Source organism: Barbus barbus, assembly GCF_936440315.1.
Source record: "Barbus barbus genome assembly, chromosome: 43".
Classification (NCBI taxonomy): domain Eukaryota; kingdom Metazoa; phylum Chordata; class Actinopteri; order Cypriniformes; family Cyprinidae; genus Barbus; species Barbus barbus.
Window position 1 is genome coordinate 9012676 of NC_136721.1, and position 21615 is coordinate 9034290.

General features: G+C 39.2%; 1 protein-coding gene across 3 annotated transcripts; it reads left to right on the forward strand.

Annotated features, from left to right (window-relative positions):
• Window positions 1–7338: 7338 nt before the first annotated feature.
• Window positions 7339–13520, forward strand: LOC306862158 (uncharacterized protein). 3 transcript variants are annotated; one of them, XM_079404826.1, is made up of 3 exons: window positions 7339–7476; window positions 8395–8516; window positions 11063–13520. In XM_079404826.1, the coding sequence occupies exon 3, from the start codon at window positions 11065–11067 to the stop codon at window positions 11878–11880; it is 816 nt and encodes a 271-aa protein (XP_079260952.1). In that variant the 5' UTR covers window positions 7339–7476; window positions 8395–8516; window positions 11063–11064; the 3' UTR covers window positions 11881–13520. The 3 variants fall into 3 exon arrangements, with proteins under 3 accessions (XP_079260952.1, XP_079260953.1, XP_079260954.1); XM_079404827.1 differs by having other exon boundaries at window positions 7341–7476; window positions 8239–8516; window positions 11063–13430; XM_079404828.1 differs by lacking the exon at window positions 8395–8516 and having other exon boundaries at window positions 7341–7476; window positions 11026–13430.
• The last annotated feature ends 8095 nt before the right edge of the window (window positions 13521–21615 follow it).

Below are 21615 nucleotides of genomic sequence, written 5' to 3' on the forward strand. Positions count from 1 at the left end.
GTGACTCACCTGGGTTGGAAAAGCTATCACCGTTGTTGTGTGACTGAGCACCTGAATAAAGCACCGATTGTTTTACTTACCTCTGTGTGGACTGTTCCGTTACAGAAGTATTCTGTAAGCTATTAAATAGTCTTTTAATAGTTCTAAAACAACAGTTGAGGATAAAATCACAGCAGCTTCCTGTTGAGTAAACTATACGGCTCATAACCAGTTGTAAATATGACCAAAAATCATTAAAGGGCACACTATTTACATGTTTTAAATTGTAGCTTGTTAACTAAGTACATCGTTTTGTATGGATCCTCCTTATCTGCATATATAACATCAACAGGAATGTTCTGACATGCTTCCAGCTCCCATATTGTATGTCCAGAACATTTACAACGAAGAAATCCATTCATGTCTTTTAATAAATATTTCATGCCTGTATTTCTTACCACAGAGAGCAGTACTGAAACTTTAATGGTCACTCCATTGCGTGTTCTGCTCTGCCGAAGTTGATTTTGTCTTAAAAATTCCTGAATAATTCAGTTAAACAAAAAAACTAAAAAATCCTTTGAAACTTTGAGGCCTTATTCTATCTCCCTTCAACCAAAGCACACTTCTGCATGGTGGTGTTTTATATAACCACATTGTGTAAGAGTTACTTAAAATGAGCCCTGAATACAACTAGCAAACTAATGGTGTTGTTTTGGGGGGGGGGGGGGGCAAATTACTTTCTGTGTTTATGTGAAGTAACATGCTGTAGTGTAATTTTACTGTTTCTGTATCATGTTAGCTTTGAAATGCCTAGACCAAATCATATTAAATCTATTTAGGAGCTGTCTGCAACACAAAGAATTTGATATTGGACATTTGCATGCTAAAATCAGATTATTAAATCAACTGTGCCAACCTCAAAATGTTAACAAAATGTACATATTGCCAACAAATTGGGCCACGTTTTCTTTTATTGCATGAAGAAGGTGACTCCATTATGAACTGGCCCTGACATCTCGGAGTCATTTCTTCACTAAGAGCAATGGACTGACTTCACCTTCAGGCCAAGCAAGGTGTAGAAGAGTTTGTTTCTTCAGCAGAACAGATTTGGAAAAATTTAGCATTACATCACTGCTTACCAATTAATCCTCTGCAGTGAATGGGTACCGTCAGAATGAGAGTCCAAACAGCTGATAAAAACACAATCCACAAGTAATCAGCTTCAGAGGATCCATTGGCAAACAAGTGATGTAATGCTAAATTTCTCCATATCAGTTCCGATAAAATAAAAAAAATAAACTCATCTACATCTTGAATGGCCTGAAGGCAAGTACATTTTCAGGAAATTTTCATTTTGGGGTAAATTATTCCTTTAATGGTAGTGAATGGCCCTTGGGATATGAAACTGCATGTTCTTGTTAGTGATAAAATAAAATCTGAGCTTTATTTAGTTACATTCTCTTTGTGAATTTTCACATTGCATGACACATATATTGTCAGGGATTCCACACAGTCACAGCCACCTCAATCACCACAGTCAACGGCCACAACACTCACCAGATCACAATCACCTGATTACTGATCACCCTCACCTGCAGTCGTCAATCAGCACTCCTTCAAATACACGCTCCTCTCAGTGTCTCATTGTCTGGATACTGTTCACCTTCCTGAACTAAGCCTGACTCACCCTTGCTACTTACCTGCTTGTACTTGCCTTCTGTTTTCTCCAGTGCGCCAGCGATCCCATTCTCCCTTGTTCCAGTACCATCCCACTCAACCTGAAAAAGAGACAACACCAGCCATCACTGCAAAGCATCAAGAAACTGACTTCTGTGTTCGCACTCACCTCCTCTCAGCTTCCCCAGTATTCCACTTGCATCTCTGTAAATAAACATACCTGTTTTGCTCACTAACCTCTTGTCTCTGGCTTGTGTCGTGTGTGTGTGTGTGTGTATGTATGTATGTATGTATGTATGTATGTGTGTGTGTATATATATATATATATATATATATATATATATATACATACATACATACATATACAGATTCGCTGATGGACACCGGCAAAAAAAGAAATGCATTTTATATTTTAAAAAGTTTTAAGCATATTAGTTTTTATATATTATATAGCAAAAAACTTCAAAAACAAAATTTAAATATAAAATGTATGTTCATTTGCAACAGTTTTGCTAACAACACTAAAAAGACATTTATGCTATGCCATTAAAACAGTGACATCTGCTGACGCACACCGTGCTGCGTTGGGCGTGGTAGCCCAGGCTCACATAACCATAGGCCACTAGCGTTAAGCTGGTCTGCGTGGTAGCCCAGGCTCACATAACCATAGGCCACTAGCGTTAAGCTGGTCTGCGTGGTAGCCCAGGCACACATAGATAGTATTGCATGCGGTTCACATGACAGCAGTTCATATGTCTTGGCGGTAGATCTGCTTGTTGGGTGGTGTTTTGTTCTTGTTTTGGCTTGTATTGTATTGTATTGCTTTGTGGGGGTTTATTTCATGTATGTTATATTTGCAGCAGCAGTATTTCTTACATGATCACAGCAGCATGTTGTGGATGTATTGGCAGAAGCAAGTCTTGGTACTTGCTCTGCCACAGCAGCAGCAGCAGCAGCGTAGCAGATCTAGTCCGCCAAGACCAAATACATTAACATTGTCATGTACATTACCATGCCAATCCCTCCGAGAGTTGTCATGATAGAAATACAGAGTTCTGGCATGAAACGCTAGATGGAGCCGTCCGATAGGTCTAACTCAATCTGACCTAATGACATCATTACTACATGGCACAGCTGATTAGTGCTCTCCTGTATCGGTAGCCAGTGAGCGCTCTGCTCAACATTCAAATATATGACAAGTGCTTGTTGTAACAGTTTCGCAGCGTGCTTCAGAAACCCTCCACTTTCCCCAGCTCCACCTGTATAGATCTGCTATGAGGTGATTCATGTATACTATAGGGGGTTATTTCATGTATGTTATATTTGCAGCAGCAGTGTTTCTTACATGCTCACAGCACCATTTTGTGGATGTATTGGCAGTAGCAAGTCTAGGTACTTGCTCTGCCGCAACAGCAGCAGCGTAGCAGATCTATTCTGCCAAGACCAAATACATTAACATTGTCATGTACATTACCATGCCAATCCCTCCAAGAGTTGTCATGACAGAAATATATATATGCTAAAAGTTCACACTAACTATGAACATGTTCAGAAACTATAAAGTTTAAATACTTTGTCTAACCAGGTGGAGTCACATGGCACTATGCAGTGTTTACTAAGAACAAAATTCTCAACTTCATACTTCCCATTTTGTTAAATTTCCATTTTTGTTCACAGTAGTGGTACCATATTCACAGTTTTGTGCTTATAAAGTTTAATGTGAAAAGTACTGTAATTAAAATAAATGCTCTTCAATGTGCTGTCAGATGTGAATACAGTTTTTGAGTTCAGGTTACAATGTCACTTTAATTAGCTCTGAACTCATGGGAATATATTACATTTTTGCAAAGTTCAGTGTCATAAATTAGTTCGGAAATGAACTGCCATAATTATTAAATGGATAATCTGAGTTAGGTAGTTTTTGTAATTACATACATACATATATACATAAATGATTCACTAGTTATCAGTCATTATTATTATTATTATTATTATTGAAAGATCTAACAGGTTCTGGCTATTTGTTATTTTATTCTATTTAGAATTAATTATATAGGTTCTATAGATTTAAAATGTATTGATCTATGATCTAAGTTACAAAAAAAAAGTACCACAGAAATTTCTAGAAATTAGATAATCAGTTAGAACAACTACAGAGAAGCTTAACTTTGGGTGTGAAAGTGAGATCTGTTCATAAAACAAAATAAAAGCCCAAAGCCCTAAAATGTTCCTGATAGTCTATAAGTGGCTTTCATGGGTACTCAAAGCGCTTGACTGCTAGACACAAAAGACACTGGCTGCTGCTTTTTATATAACATATTTCCCGTTATGAATTATGATACCACCTCTTCAAGGAGGTCTCGGTACGCTTGTTTGGTCCGCTTTTGGTGCGCACCCGAGTGCGATTGCTGCTTTCTCACCTGCCCAAACGAACCGCACCAAGAGGGAAAAGAAAACGAACTCTAGTGCAATGCAACCGAACTAAATGAGGCAGGTGTGAAAGCACCCTAGTTACTCATAAACCAGATCTTCCAGTTCACGGCACACCTACATGCCCTGCTGCGTCATGTTTATTAGACATCTAAGCACACAGACGCTTATTCAGATTTTATTCTAAACACTCTGGCACATCGACAAAAACAAAACAAAAAAAACTTTATTTCTAGGATGAATTTACTATTTATCTCATGATCTTGAGAACTACTGTCACATCGCTAGATACAGGATTGTTTTATTTATGTATTTGATCACATCTGGGGAAATAGGTTTACATCACTAGATTTATAAGTTAAAATAAATAATGCTTCACAATTTTTTCGAACATGCATTTACTGTACAGACACTAAGGTTTTTTGTTTTTTTCCTTTAAATTAGGCTACATGTGAAATTCAAGCTCATTCTTTAAAAGCAGTCCTTTAAACATTGTTGGTAAGCTAAGTGTAACATATAACCAATGCATATTATTAATCACACATGGGTTATTATTGCAAAGTTTGTTTTGAGAGATTTGTTGATTATAGATTGTGATTATTAAAATAAATACAGGTGACTTTCTATTGCATCAAGGGCTTGTGTTTGTCATGGTATAGATATGTTATGATGGTCAACCACATCATTAACATCAGATGACACATATATTTAAAGAACTGTTATATAATTTGTTTTGTAAAACTAAATCTTTGTTCTGTAAAACTAAAAGTTTTTGTTAATCTGTTTACTGTATCAGTTGGCTCAGAAAGCAAACGGAAGTGCAAAAAAGAGATTTCTGAGCCACACCTAAAGAAATAGCAGACAGTTTTCAAACAGGTTTTCAACTTCCCACGTTAATAAACAGTTAGTACCGCCTCTAAACTCACCTTACTGGTTGACCCTGTTGCTGCATCTGGCAGTTCAAACATGTTGTAATGTTTTAATAGCGCTATATGATGATGCATTGTACAAAAATAATATATTTATAGTTAGTTGCCACAGTATATTAAGAAAAAAATATGATTTTAAAAGAGAAAATGCCATGGATTAATTTCAAATCTGATTTTGCCTCATAGAGCAGATGGGAGTAATCATCATATATGTGATTCAGTTCTGTGCTGGAAATGAAAGGAACGTGTGTATCTCTTTATTGCTGAGAGTGGCTGTCAGCAGAAGATGGCTAGATGAGTATGAGAATATATCAGCTCGGTGTGACTGCAGTTCATTGAGGCCAACACAGTTCATTCCTAGCATGATTCCAACACGTGTTGCCATGGTTTTCTGTCTTTCAGCACTCACTGTCTGTGCTATTACAGTCTTTATTATAAAGCTCCATACTTCTTCTGTATTCCCTCTTGTCACTCATTTTGTCCTTCTTTAATTGGACTCGGGTCGACCTACTTAGCATGAAGACTCTGTACCCTTGTCTTTCCGACTACTATTCTCATTATTAGAATCCTTCTCTCATCTTCCTCCATCTTCCAAAACAGCCTTTGGACTCACCCACACATAAACAAATGGTCACAGGCATGAAGGCACAGTTTTAATTTAATTTGAGCTGAGTGTTCACTAAAAACACCTTGATTTCCGAATGGGTACATTTTTTACTTTATAAAGGGTTATTAGATCAGACAGTTACTGTGAAGTTGAGTCACTGCCTCCACTCATGTGATTTTTCATCTGTATTTCGCCCACCTTTGGTGGTCTGTTGGTGCCTGAATTTTTTGAGACACTGATTTCCAGAGGCACTGATTTTCACTCGAGTTTTATTTTCAGTTTTTATTGCAAAAGTAGTCCATTTGAACATTATGTCTTTATTAATGATATTAAGGTGGTTAAAGGGATAGTCCACATAAAATAGAAATTCTCAACATTTACTCACTTAACACCGTCCCAGATGTATATATATTTGTATAAATAAAAAAAAATTTTTTTTAAATAAATATTAGTATTTCTCATGAACCCATATAACAGTTGGCCTGAAGTGATGACTTTAGTTGAAACAGTTTTAAATATTAGTATTTTTCTCAAACATATTGTTTCACTTCAGAAAATTAATCAACTGGGGATGTATACATTACTATAATGTTCACTTCGTGTGATTTTTTAAATAAGCTGCGACACAAAGAAAACAAGTCACAACAAAACTAAATTAGCACAAAGCAACGGAAACAAGCCACAACTCAACAAAATTAGCAGAACACAATGGAAACAAGTCACAACACAACAAAATTAGCAGAACACAATGGAAACAAGCCACAACACAACAAAATTAGCAGAACACAATGGAAACAAGTCGCAACACAATGGGCCACCGTATGAGAGTAAGTAAATAATGAGAGGATTTTTATTTTTGAATGGAGCAATGTCCCTTTAAGAGGACACTGCACGTGTTCATAGAGACCTATGTTCAAGCCCTGAATAATTTTTACCTGGCCCAGTCATCCTTGAGTCAGAGTTATTATATTTAGCTTTAAAAAACATCACTTTTGTTTAACTTGGATTGGATTGGATTGGATTCAATTTATTGTCATTGCACATGTAGGTACAAGGCAACGAAATGCAATAAAGAAGAAGAAATACAGCATAACATGAGGAAAGAGAGGAGAAAAAAATTGTGCTCACACTATGCTCCTGGACGAGAGTGCAGTGTGAGAACAGACAAAAACCTCAGCATAAAGCACAGTCAACACAGGAACATAACTTGCATAGTAATCCTAGTTCAGACGAAACAGCCATCCGGCCAGCAGCCATTACAGCGCAAACACACGGACCCGTTATCACTGACAGGATGAAGCGACGAAGGCGTGGGATGGGGGTAGGGAGGTGTATGAGTGTGTCTACTAAAACAACAAAAAAATATTATGAAATAAAAATAAATAAAAAACATGGACTTAAAAAACAAAAAAACTTTACATTTAAAATGAAAACTGAAAATACAAAAATAAAAATATATTCAAAATATTAATAGACATGATTAATAACACTGCCATGAATGCAGTGAATTTGTTCAAGCAGACTGAAAAGCTTCTCATATGGCCTCTGACCAGAAGTCAGACAAATGGAATGGGATTATATTGAATTTAACAGGGCTGGTCTGTAGAATGTTCTGATTTCCAAACTGCTCCACCTTCAAAACAACCTCCTCCCTCTTGACATGTCCCTCCCTTTCACTCCCTCTCTCTTTTTCTCACACCCTTCCTTGTCAAACAAACATTTTCAAGAGAGAACATGATGTGTGTGGCTTAAACAGGACAGTCTCGTGAAGTCTATGTTGACAGCATCATCCGATAACAGCAATAGTTCACTCAACGACTGTGGAATATACAGAACAAGAGTCTACAATAACAGGTAAAGGACTTTGCGCAACAAATTTGTCACATTTTAATCTGTGTATCTAGTTAGGTTTACAGGCAGATACATTTACTAGGGAAATACAAAGTCTGTTTAGCTTGAGAAAGACAGTATACAACAGATTTCTCTATGTATTTTTGTTGAGTTTTCATTCACACACATACAATCTATATGCATTTGGGGCACCACATGTGGGGAATCGACCCTGTACGGTGGTGTTGTTTGTTATATTGATGCTCAAAGTTTACTGCCCTTTTCCGACGTGTGACTACAACGTGGACATGGGCTCAATATACCTGGAGATGGAGCTATATATAGCTGTACAAACAACTCTCTTCACTCAAGATAAGAACACCATTGAGTGAACCAAGGTAAAAAAAAATAGAGCTATATCTCTAAAATCAGTGATAAATTGACTTGCTTATTCCCTAATATAAAAAAAAGAGCAGGATACCAGAAAAATCATTTATTAATGATAAAACTGCTGCTTTGGTATCAGGAATGAAACTCTGTTTCCCACAGAATGCTAACAAACTTATTTTTTAATCTCAGTATCAATCAGGACAGGTTTTTTTTTTTAACTTTGGGGCTCTTTTAATCAGTGCATCAATCACACTCTGTTTAGAATCACAGATGTGTGGGGTGTTTTTATCTTGTCTAACTCGTTTTCCTTGCACTGTCTTACCAACTTCTTCTCCTCTCCTCTTGCGTTCTCCCCACCACATCAGTAAAACCCATTTTGCAAATGATCCTTTACAGCCACAGGGACGGGAATGAAGGTGCTATTTTTAGCCCTGACCAAGGGAGGAGAGAGAGTGAGGCGCACGAGAGAGGGCGAGCAAGCAAACAGGCAAGAGAGAAAGAGAGAGGGAGGGAGACGGGGGGGAGAAAATCATTATTTTTTTGTGTGTGTAGCAGCAGTTGGAGACTCTGAGCTGAGGCAGGGAGTGGAGGCAGCAGCAGGGAAGAGGAGACGAGACGAGTGGAGGAAGAAGAGATCCACAGCAACGCCAGGCAGCCGAAGAGACCCCGCTCAGGTGGGACACGACATGCACTGCTGGCCTCAATATAAACCAGAACGATGATTACATCATACTTCATGGTCTTCATATATAACACAATTCCTGTTTTATTTTCAGAATAGATTATGTATCTATTTTAGGCTCTGATTCATGAGGATTAAGGTCAGGGATTCATCAATTGTCATGAGAAACAGCCAGATGTCCGTTGTAATGGGTTGTGTAAGACAGACCTGCTTTGATCTTGAAGTATATTGTGTTTTTTTTCCTTCATGGATTGGCATACAAACATTTGAGGGCAGGGAAAATCCAAACAGGTTTAGGCAGCGAGAATTAGTTGAAAATAGGGAAGGGTGGGAATCGGTGCTGGGTTATTTACATTGGTCTGCCACAATAAAGAGGGGTGTTCAGATGATTTGGGCATGGGGCGGTGGGGGTGTGGGGAGGAGCTGTTTCATGGTGTGTGTGTGTGAGTGTGTGTGTGTGTGTATGTGCTTTCCAATTGCTATGAAATCTGAGCACAGCCTGGGATGTGATGGGAAGAGGCGTTGCTATGGAGACTGGGCTTGCACGTATTCCTGTAACCAATCCCTCCCATTATATACATTGATTTTTGGCATTTACTGTACAGAGCATCAATAAGGAATGATCAGGCAGGTAATAACAACATCAAAAACAATGATGTTTAATTATGAATGAAGCAATAATGTGGGTTATTAATGTCAAAGCCAACAAAAAATGCATTAGAGGTCTGTGAGTGAAAGTGTATGTGTGCTGGTGAATTTGACATGTTTGTAAGAATCTTAGTTCATGTTAATTTCAACATTTACTAATACATTATTGTTTAAAAATACAAATTTTTATTTTAATAGTTAATGAATCCAAGTTATTATGAACATAACAGTTAACAGTACTTTTATCAACTAAGGTTTAAAAAGATAAATACTGTTACAAATGTATTTCTCATGGTAACTGAATGATTTTGTATGCTTGCTGCGAATTGCAAATATATGTTATTGTGGTTTCCTGGAGAAAATTGTATTGTTCAGAGATTGTGCTTTCCTAGCTCAGGAGAATTAATGGAGTTTCGGTTATGTTTCATGAATTCACTTAAAATGAATAAAGAAAAATAGAAACTGTAAGAGGATTGATAATAATATTAAACCTCAACATTTGAACATGTGAATATTTGAGTTAACGTCATGAGTGATTCTAGTTATTTGCATATCAAATACATAAATAATAATCTATATTAAATTATATTATGTTGTATAAAATTATATAATATTAAAATATTTTAATATATTTTAATAAATTGCATCTGTTCTTTTTGTCAGCAGATGTACTGTATATCAGTAACGGTGGTGTATTTGTTGCATTTTATTTGTGATTTCAATGGAAGTTTTCAGAGAGATGAGAAATGGTCTATGACACGATATGTGGAGGCAGCGCTGCTTATGACTGGGTCCTCAACTGATTTTTAGGAAAGAATAACACTTAATGTAACAAACCTTAATGTTTTTAACAAGTTAATTGCTGATTTTTAGAGAGCTCAGATGAAAAGAACTTTTTAGGGAGAAAAGTCTGATAATAAAGAGACCATTCTGAGAATTTTCGCAGCCGAAATCCAGTCATTTCAATAGGAATCCATGCAATCTGAGGACAGAATTTGCAACGGGTTCAAGTTGGTCACGATGATTCACAGAAAGCTGCTTGGTTTAAAAATGTCTTCTGTGTGAGCTGTACGCTACAATTTTGACAATACACAGTGGACTTTTTTTGCCAGTGAAAATTTTGCTAGTGTGTAACCTCCATTTTACTCTCCATTTAATCTCATTGCTTATGTTGAAACAGCTTAGATAGAAAGAAATTGCTAACACTAAATAAGTTGCAATAGGTATCATTTGCTAACATTAGTTAACTACAATATAATTAACATGACCTAACAATGAAAAATACTTCTAAAGCACTTATAATACATTATTAAATACATTATAGTACATTAGTAAAAACAAAAGATGTAATATTAGGGATTTTACACCGGAGGAACATTTTCATCGCTCTTGTTATTGGCGAGGTAGTACTCGCTTTTTGGCGTGTTTGGAACTGGAAACAATTTTAGTTATATAGGAAAGCCTTTTTGGGGAACTAAATTAGCCCCTACTTCATAGTCTGACCCAACACAACTGGAACTACCAATGTCGTAAATATATGTTGATTGGCCGAATGCTTGTCATACAAAACAATGGCACTCACCATTTTAAAAAGCGGTGTAAACACAGTTTACATAGATAGACTATCGCCAATGTCCAGGCACTTCTCTGTCCTCATTAGATTAGATTAGATTAGATTAGATTAGATTAGATTAGATTCACAACTAGATCCTCCAGTTGTTGACGTTGTTGAATGCTCCTATAAACAAGTATTAATTAAAACTGTTGAAAATGTGTTGTATAGTTAATGCTAACTAATGGGACATGATTGTAAAATGTTATCAAGAAATCTTATGTATTTTTCTTTCATGTAGGTATCTATTTAATAAACCACTATATCCACTTTTACAGTCATGCGTCCCAGGTCCAGATTACTGGCTAAACGCGGCCTTCCCACCATCAGGGAAGGCTATGAGGAGCTGGTGCAGGACCTGAACCAGACCAACAGCCAGCACACCACCACACAGGACTACTTCCTCTCCATCTGCCATCTGGCCCGGCCCACATTCCCTCTGCATGAGCCCGACTGTGACATCCTTTCCATCGGGCCTTTGGATTCCCCAAAGCCCTGCCTACGACTGCAACGTCTGCGTCAGCATCTGCAACCTCCACAGCCCCACACCTCCACAAGCAGCGACCAAACAGTTGAGCAAGCCCATAAAGAGAAAGATGCCGCCAGATCTGCTCCGTCAGAACTTCTGCAGGCCCAGGCCGCCCCAGAGGAGGACAACAGATCCAGAGGTGACATCCCAGGCCCCGCAGATCCGCTGGAGTACCTCTACAGCCACAGAGGTGCTCTAGCGCTCTCCACCAGAAGGAGCAGCATTCCCCCGCGCCGGCCACGCAGCGACACCTTCCCATGCTGTTCCTCAGCACCTGACACCCAGCGGAAAAGCAGCTGCCCAGAGCTTTGCCTGCCTGAGACGGTCCCTGCGGCGACAGTCCTGCAGCGGTCGCCGCTCAGCAGGAAGAAGCTGAATGAAGGCAGTCTAGCCTCACGTAGTGGCGTTCCCAACAAGCTTGACGGTGCCCCTGCTGGTTGGACGGGAAAGAGCAGTCGTTGCATGGACAAACAGACCATAGTGTCCCACTGGATCTCAGAGTGCCGCAGCGCATGGAAGGAAGCCCACATTCGCGCATGCATGCTGCCCGCAATTGCCGAGAAGTAATCTACGCCTGCGAAAATCTCTTGAAGTTGAATATCACATAGAGTAACGTGGATTATTTGTGGAATTATTACTTTGCACTTCAGGTTTATATGCATATGCATTTTTGATGTATTTTTAAACTTGTGACCCTATAGATGGTGCCGTGTCGATAACACACCATAGTGTAGAGTTAAAATGAATGTCAATGATGACTGGGTCAGTCTAGTAATGTCCAGTCGTGAACAATAAATACATTGATTGTTGGATGCCTTTAATATTATTTGGTGAGATTTAAAAAACAATCAAAATTGCAGTTCTAATATATGAAACTCAATGTGGTTTAAAGGATACGGCAATCCATAATATTTACTGTATATATTTAAATAAGAATCTCACTGTGTCCACAACTATATTTGGCTGGGGTTTTAGCAAATTTGCATATTGGGTAGCTACTGTGATGCAGAGTGAATATGCCATGCTTCCTTGAAATTTTATCAAACATTTGATGACATTTCCAAGATTTATTTAGGAAACATGTTCAGCAAACAATCTGACTGGGATTAGAATGTATTTCCACCATGGATATGTTCAGAAATATTATGTCCAATTGTTATTGCTATATAATGTCTCAAGCAAGTGCTTCTTCGTTCACTGGTATTTCGCAACAAAATGGCTAAGATGTGATAATTCACTGCCACCTTCTGACAATGAAGACAAAATGAGTCATGTTGAAAATGGATATCATGTTTATTTTCAGGCCCTTGTGTTGCAGTTTTAAAAAAATGGAGCATGGTGTAACAGCTTGCAAGCTCAAATATCAGCTTTGGAGTGAACTGGATAGTCCGGTTGGAGGATAAATGTTTAAATATCCTGGTTAGGAATCTCCTTTGTTAAACAACAGACCATACAATGAAAAATCTGACTTACATCATTTTGATATTCAGAACTACAGCAAAAGGCCAATGTTATCATGTTAGACTGTTTGTACACACCCAGAAAATCCTGTTTTCTTTGCTTTGATTTGGTGTTTCAGTACTCTGAGATTGTCTTACTATTAACAGATTAGTACGGTTGCATGTGAATTTGTAAATTATTTTGTATTCATGCATATGAAATTTCTTTAAATTATTATTATGGAAGTAATGATTGGAGAGAAACTGTATATTACACTATAAGAAAAGGAAAAATCCGTTGTTTGTACATTTTCAGCAACCTTGTACTTTTTTTTCACTTTTTTAAATTAATAAAATGTCTGTGTTTTATGTATGGATTCTGTGTTTTTTTCCCCTGTTCCATCAAGAAGATTGAAATTACAATGAGTCCTCTGAGACAATTAGCAGTCTATTCCATTAACTGCAATGTTGATCAGACAAAACCTGTTAACCTGATGACTTTTAGAATCTATTATTTAGATCTATTTAAATCAATTTCATTCATCAATAGAAAAAGCTAATGAACATTATGGTTAGGCATAATGCCCTCTATAGGTGCAACTACTGTAATTTCACAAAACTTTAATTTTCAAAATTCTTTACAGGGGTAAAAAAAAAAAAAGCTTCAGTTTAGGTGTTTATTTGAAAAAAAAAAAATGATTCAACACTCTCTATATATATATTATTGTTTAAATATTTTTAAATAAAGGCAACAACACATACTGTTTCAGTGCTGTTAGTTTTTTACATCATAGAATATATTGGTAATATGTATTTGCTTTGTAAATTATTTAACTGTTTAAATGTTGTAATGGTATGCCATAATTTAAAAAAATTACTGTATGTTGTTATTTTGTATAATGTGTTATGAATTTTATCTCACATGGCGTAACTAAGGTTTATAGCAGGTGTTAACAGTAATTAAAATCTATATATGTAAATGGGGGCAGGGGTGGGGTGCTATACACCAGTCAAGCTCATTTGATTAGAAAGAAGAATTATCCCACCCCCTTGTGTTAATCAGCTGTGTCACACCTCCCACTAAACACCAACACACACTACACAACACCCTCCATTTGGGGCGCTCCCTGTTGCTGCATTGTGCCGCAGAGCAGCAAATCTGGTCAGATACAATTACTGCTGACCGGGACGGGTTAGGGCCGTTCACATTATTGTTTGTAAGACAGACGATAGAAAATCACTAGGGTGCTCTGGATGGTTACTTGCTAGGATATTAAGGGAGGTTCAGTTTATAGACCTTATGCATCAAGTGCGCATCAGCCATCTTTAGAATTTTGTCTTTGAACTTACGCTTTTGAGGTATCTCTATTGCAGCTGGAGATGTGGTGCTAGAGTGTTCTGGGTGATTAAAGATTTATCAAAACAATTATCAAAACAGATGTTTTTTTTTTTATTCCAAAAGCCTGTGTTTGCTTTAACAAAGCGTTCTGCATAAATGGCTCATTTAATTTGGCACCTGGCTTCACATGAGACACCCTTCAAGGAACCAGAAGTAAGTACTAGGGCCCCACTGCCAGGGCAGTGATAGGTGGGTGGATGGGGGCCCCTATAGCGCTCCGAATGGATGGTGTTGTGTAGTGTGTGTTGGTGGAGGGTGTGACACAGTTGATTAATACAAGGGGGGTGGGGTGGTTATTCTTTCTAATCAAATGAGCTTTAAATGGTTCATACCACCCCACCCCTAAACCTTAATTACACCACAGGAAATAAAAACCATAATGCATATACAAAATAATTAAGAGCATATAGTATGTCCTTAAAATTATACAATTAAATAGTTAAAAACAAAACATTTCCCTAGTTTACGGAGTATATTCAGAAGATATTCAACAATGCAGTTGTTACGGATGCTGTGCTGAGCAAGGAGCGCAAGACGAGGATATACAATAATCCTTCTTTTAATCAGGATTCCAGGAGCAGATACAAACAAGGGAGTGCACACACATCAATAATAGAAACAATAACCGACAGTGAGACTAACAAACACAGGAACTTATAAAGGGGCAGATAATTGGGAAGGACAGGTGTACACAATGACTAATCAAACTGAACTAGGTCAAAGGGGAAAACAGAAAACCCGACATGGAACAGTCACAGGGGAAAACAAAAAACCCGACATGTAACAGCAATAAAGTCACAGAAATAAAAACTGTATGATCCTTGTGTTGTTTTCTTGATTTAAACACTTAATATGTGACCCCGGACCACAAAACCAGTCATAATGGTCAATTTTTCAATTTGAAAGCTGAATAAATCAGCTTTTCGTTGATGTATGGTTTGTTAGGATATAGGACAATATTTGGCCGAGATACAACTATTTGAATATCTGGAATCTGAGGGTGCAAAAAAATGAGGGCTGTCTTCTTCTTCTTCCTCTTCTTCTTCTTCTTCTTCTTCGTTGGAGTTTTAAAGTAGTTGCCATCCATAGTGTTGCATTACTGCCATCTGCTGTCTCAATTTGACTTACTATATCTTACACTGAATTATAAAATTATAAATGCAACACTTTTGTTTTTAACCCCATTTTTCATGAGCTGAACTCAAAGAACACAAAAAGCCTATTTCTCTCAAATATTATTCACAAATCTGTCTAAATCTGTGTAGTGAGCACTTCTCCTTTGCCGAGGTAATCCATCCACCTCACAGGTGTGTAGTGTTGTCAAAAATATCGATATTTCGATAAATATTGATACTGAAATATCTGAACGGTACCAATATTAATTTCCCGAAGTATCGATACACCGATACTAGCCGAGCTGTCACTTTCACTTCTCTCCAATGGGCGTGGACAAGCACCACACGTGACCGCACTGGTCTCCTTCGCTCTGGTTAAATAGCAAAAGTGAAGTGAATAGAAAGATGACTGCTCTGGTTGTTAAAGAACACAGCAGGGGGCTGTTCCATAAACCAAGATTAGAGTATAAGCCAGGCTTATTTCGGTTAGTCAGGCTTATTTTTGGTAGATTCGGTTTCATAAATCAAACTTAAAAAAGTTCCAACTCAGTTACCCCGGCAACTTATGCTGGCAAACTAACCTGGTCCGGAGCAGGCTAACTGTCAGGCTAAGCTGAGCTCCTCTAACTCTGACCAATAGGAACGCATCGATATTACCACTGACTCTCTCACATACAGTCAGTTTAATTTATTATCGGTCCAAAAATAAAAGTATACAGAAAATACACCTTAAATAATCAAATAAATAAAAAATAGGCTACAACCAACTGTATTTAATGTATTGTGCCCAAAATGTAGGCGAATGACATTTTAACATAGTTAAATCAGAAGTTGATCAGAAGTTTCTAGCCATGCCTTTCTCTCTGAATTTATGACAGCTGTACCTTTTATGGTTATTAGAACATTAAAACATTACAATCTAAAATGTCTCTTTAAAGCATTAAAGCATAAAAACACAATCAAAAGTTAAAATCACTGAATTAAAAATGTAAATTTATAATAGAAATCAGAGTACATTTTAACTGATAAGAGGAACACACATTTAACTCATTTGAGCTAGTGATTAACAGTTGCTGCTATCATAAAAATACACTTATATGTAGTAAAATTCTATGTGTCACATTTAATGTCCAACAACAAATATTTTAGCAGAATGTATATTTTATTCAGAATTCTTGCGCTAGTATTCTATTCTGCTTCGTCTGTGTAGCGCTCATGCGCGCCGCAGCGCTCGTTCTCTCGCATAAGCCTCGCCCACTCTTGACAGCTAAATGGATATATTTGCATGGCTTTCTGACATTTACAGATGTAAAAAATATACCTGTGACGTATCAGTTATGCACTGAGGAAAACACAATGTTTCAAATGCGTTAAACAGCACAAATATTCGCTGTTTGCTATGGTGGATCGATTTGATCCATGATCGACATTAAGGGCTGCTTCAGAATAAGCGTGTACGTCACATTATCCTGACTCACTGAACCTGGATAGCATTAGTCAGATTGCGTGAACTTGAATTGTGCTTTATGGAACCGCTTTAGTCCCGATTGATTTGTTAGGTTATTTCAAGTCAGGTTTTGGACTTTAATCTCCGCTTTTCTTAGCGTCTTTTATGGAACAGCCCCCTGATCTGAAAGGCACTTTACCAGCATTTTACCATTTAATTTGAGTAAAACTAGCATCATATCATACACACACAGAACTTTAAAAGTATTCACGGCAACCCGTCAAAATAAAAGTTGGGTTTAACTTAGCCTATTAAAGACCGTGTGCCAGAAATAGGCTATATTACTATTATTTAGTAGAATGTACATAATACTACTACTTACTACTACTGTTAATTTTTTTAAAGAAATAATCACAAAATATTTTAATTTTAATAGTAAATCCCCTTTATTTGCCAAAAATGTAAATGTTTAATTTTCATTAATTCAAATATAAATGAATTAAAATTGTTTTATGCCTTCATCTGATATCCAGTAAAATTTAAATACACAACACAGAATTTCTGAGGGGGAAAACACATTTCATAAGGCTACTGTAACAATAAATAAAAATTGTTTGTATGCATTCAAATAATAGACATGCTAAAACACAGAATATGGTAACAATAAAACATAAGGTGAGAAAAAAATAAAACATTTCATACGGCCCTAAACGTGTCATTTTTGTTACACTTAATAAATTAAATGTTAAATTGTATAATTTTCATGATTTTAATGAATTAGACATGCTTTTAGATTAATAGCATTTAATTTGACCATTAAAAAAAAAGAGTCCAGAAAAATTAAAATGGAAAAAATTTAATGTAGAAAAAAAATTAACGGAATTTGGGGAAAAATAAAACGGATTTCATAGGGCCCTATATCTGGAAATATTTTGGTTATGAAGCAAATGAGAATATCAACAAATAGAACTTTGGATTTTAATTAGTACATGTATTAGTAAACGTTAGTTTCAATTAACATTTAACTAAGATTAATAAAAGATTAATAAATAAATCAACAAATGCAGTACCTCAAGACATTTTTTTTTGTTCATGTAAAATATACCGCATGTTCTCGACTTGTTACATTTATCTTTAAATTAAAAAAAATTAACCCCTTAATATTGTGGCAGTTTTTTTTCTCCGTGGTATCGAAAATGGTATCGAGTATCGATATTTTTCAAGGTATCGTATCGAAGTTAGAAATTCCAGTATCGTGACAACACTACAGGTGTGGCATATCAAGATGCTCATTGGACAGCATGATTATTGCACAGGTGTGCATTAGGCTGGCCACAATAAAAGGCCACTCTAAAATGTGCAGTTTTATCACACAGCACAATGCCACAGATGTTGCAAGTTTTGAGGGAGCGTGCAATTGGCATGCTGACTGCAGGAATGTCCACCAGAGCTGTTGCCCGTGAATTGAATGTTCACTTCTCTGCCATAAGCTCATGAAAAATGGGGGCAAAAACAAAAGTGTTGCGTTTATAATTTTGTTCAGTGTAATTAAATTTGTCCTTCCAGTCCAGTCCTCCTTAGAAAACTAAACAAATATATCCGTCCTTGGTCACTATTTCCACGTTACTATATTTTTAACATTATACTCTACTATACCTATTTCCCGTAGCTGATTCTTGAACTCTTGCCTTTCTTTTACAGTGGGTACGGAAAGTATTCAGACCCCCTTAAATTTTTCACTCTTTGTTTCTGTAACGGTCTGTGGTTGTAGATGAAAAGGCGCTCGACAAAAGCATAAACGAAAGTAGGAATCTTTAATGAACAGCATCAACACACGTTTGACATATGTTAACTTAAGATCAGACAAACACAAAGGCAGAACTGAGGACTTATAAAGGGGCAGGAACAAACGAGAAAACAAGATAATTGAATCAAACACAGGTGATGCATATAACTAATTAACAGAACTAGGTCAGAAACTAAAACAGGAAGAACCAAATAAGGACAAAAAGGAAACTAAACAAACAGTTCTGTTACAGATATCGCCCCCCTCCCGGAAGATGCGTCCCGCACCGTAACAGTAACATCGGGGAGGAGGGGCGGGCGACCAGGATAGGACAGGGAAGCCTCCAGGACGGATCAGGAGCCTTGGGAGACCATGTCAGGACTGGAGATTCGGGAGGCCATGGCGGATCTGGAGACTCGGGAGTCCATGGTGGATCCGGAGCCTTAGGAGGCCATGGCAGGACTGGAGATTCAGGAGAACATGGCGGATCTGGAGACTCGGGAGTCCATGGCGGATCAGGGGCCTTGGGAGGCCATGATGGATCTGGGTCTTTGGACGACCATGGCGGATCAGGGTCCTCGGGCGACCATGGCGGATCTGGGTCCTCGGGCGGCCTTGGCGGATCGGGGTCCTCGGGCGGCCTCGGCGGATCTGGATCCTTGGGCGGCCATGGCGGGTCGGGGTCCCCGGGAGACCATGGTGGATCGGGGTCCTCGGGCGGCCTTGGCGGATCGGGGTCCTCGGGAGGCCATGATGGATCTGGGTCCTTTGTGGCCTTGGCCTTTGGCCTGGCCACACAAACTGCGGCTATATGGCCCCCCCAAAAAATTTCTTTGGGAAAGTTCCCCTCTGGGGCCCACATTGGAGGAGCGGGTTCTTGGGGGATCTCTGGAGGAGCGGGCGCTGGAGGGCGCTCTGGAGGAGCGGGCGCTTGGGGGCGCTCTGGAGGAGCGGACTCTTGGGGGCGCTCTGGAGGAGCGGGCACTTGAGGGCGCTCTGGAGGAGCGGGCACTTGAGGGCGCTCTGGAGGAGCGGGCACTTGAGGGCGCTCTGGAGGAGCGGAGCTGGACGGAACCAGCGGAGACGAAGGAGAGCTGGACGGGACCAGCGTAGATGCAGGAGGGCGCTCTTGCAGCGCGGACTCGTGAGGGCGCTCTTGCGGCACAGACACTTGAGGGCGCTCTTGCAGCGCGAACACTTGAGGGCGCACGGGAGGCGCGAAGCTGGATAGAACCAGCGGAGACGAAGGAGAGCTGGACGGGACCAGCGTAGATGCAGGAGGGCGCTCTTGCAGCGCGGACACTTGGGGCCGCTCTGGCAGCGCGGACACTTGGGGGCGCTCTGGCAGCGCGGATTCAAAGGGGCGCTCTTGTAGCGCGGACATTAGAGGGCGCTCTTGCAGCGCGGACATTAGAGGGCGATCTTGCAGCGCGGACATTAGAGGGCGCGCTTGCAGCGCGGACATTAGAGGGCGCTCTTTCAGCGCGGACATTAGAGGGTGCTCTTGCAGCGCGGACCAGCGGGAACTCAGGTGGGCTGGACGGGACCAGCGGGAACTCAGGTGGGCTGGACGGGACCATCATCGCCGTAAACGGCGTAACGTTCATCGCCTGTTGCGGCGGTATCCTCCTCGCCGCCGGCGGAACATTCATCGCCGTGGGTAGGGCTCCGACTCGGGGTCGGAGGCTCTCCAGACACCGGATGATGGCTTCTCTCCAATCGAGGTCGGAGGTGTCTGGGAGCTCTCGCTGTTGGTGGTAATTGAGCCCGAGCAGCATCTTGATGGTTCCCCCATCAAGAGAGCTGGCGAGGGCGAGAGGCGCAAAAGCCAACACAAAACTTGCTGGGTCCCGGTTGGCGTAAGCCAAATCAAAAAACTGTGCGAGCTCGCCCATCTTCTGTGTCGGTCTGATCTTCTGTAACGGTCTGTGGTTGTAGATGAAAAGGCGCTCGACAAAAGCATAAACGAAAGTAGGAATCTTTAATGAACAGCATCAACACACGTTTGACATATGTTAACTTAAGATCAGACAAACACAAAGGCAGAACTGAGGACTTATAAAGGGGCTGGAACAAACGAGAAAACAAGATAATTGAATCAAACACAGGTGATGCATATAACTAATTAACAGAACTATGTCAGAAACTAAAACAGGAAGAACCAAATAAGGACAAAAAGGAAACTAAACAAATAGTTCTGTTACGGTTATATTGCAGCCATTTGCTAAAATCATTTAAGTTCATTTTTTTTCCTCATTAATGTACACACAGCACCCCATATTGACAGAAAAAAACAGAATTGTTGACATTTTTGAAGATTTATTAAAAAAGAAAAACTGAACTATCATATGGTCCTAAGTATTCAGACCCTTTGCTGTGACACTCATATATTTAACTCAGGTGCTGTCCATTTCTTCGGATCATCCTTGAGATGGTTCTACACCTTCATTTGAGTCCAGCTGTGTTTGATTATACTGACTGGACTTAATTAGGAAAGCCACACACCTGTCTATATAAGACCTTACAGCTCACAGTGCATGTCAGAGCAAACGAGAATCATGAGGTCAAAGGAACTGCCTGAAGAGCTCAGAGACAGAATTGTGGCAAGGCACAGATCTGGCCAAGGTTACAAAAAAAATTCTGCTGTACTTAAGGTTCCTAAGAGCACAGTGGCATCCATAATCCTTAAATGGATGACGTTTGGGACGACCAGAACCCTTCTTAGAGCTGGCCGTCCGGCCAAACTGAGCTATCGGGGGAGAAGAGCCTTGGTGAGAGAGGTAAAGAAGAACCCAAAGATCACGGTGGCTGAGCTCCAGAGATGCAGTCGGGAGATGGGAGAAAGTTGTAGAAAGTCAACCATCACTGCAGCCCTCCACCAGTCGGGGCTTTATGGCAGAGTGGCCCGACGGAAGCCTCTCCGGTTACACTTTATTTCGATAGTCCACTTTAGACATGCTACTAACTATAAGTAAGTTTGTAACTACATGTCAACTAATTATCATTAAATTGCAACTACATATCTACTAACTCTCAGAGTAGACTGTTAGGGTAGGTTTAGGGTTAGTAGTAAGTTTCTGATAGTTAGTATATTGTATGTTGTGGACCCATAAAAA

Bases quoted from the DNA above. Each gene is read 5' to 3' on its own strand.
- LOC306862158 (XM_079404826.1), top strand. From the start codon at position 11,065: ATGCGTCCCAGGTCCAGATTACTGGCTAAACGCGGCCTTCCCACCATC.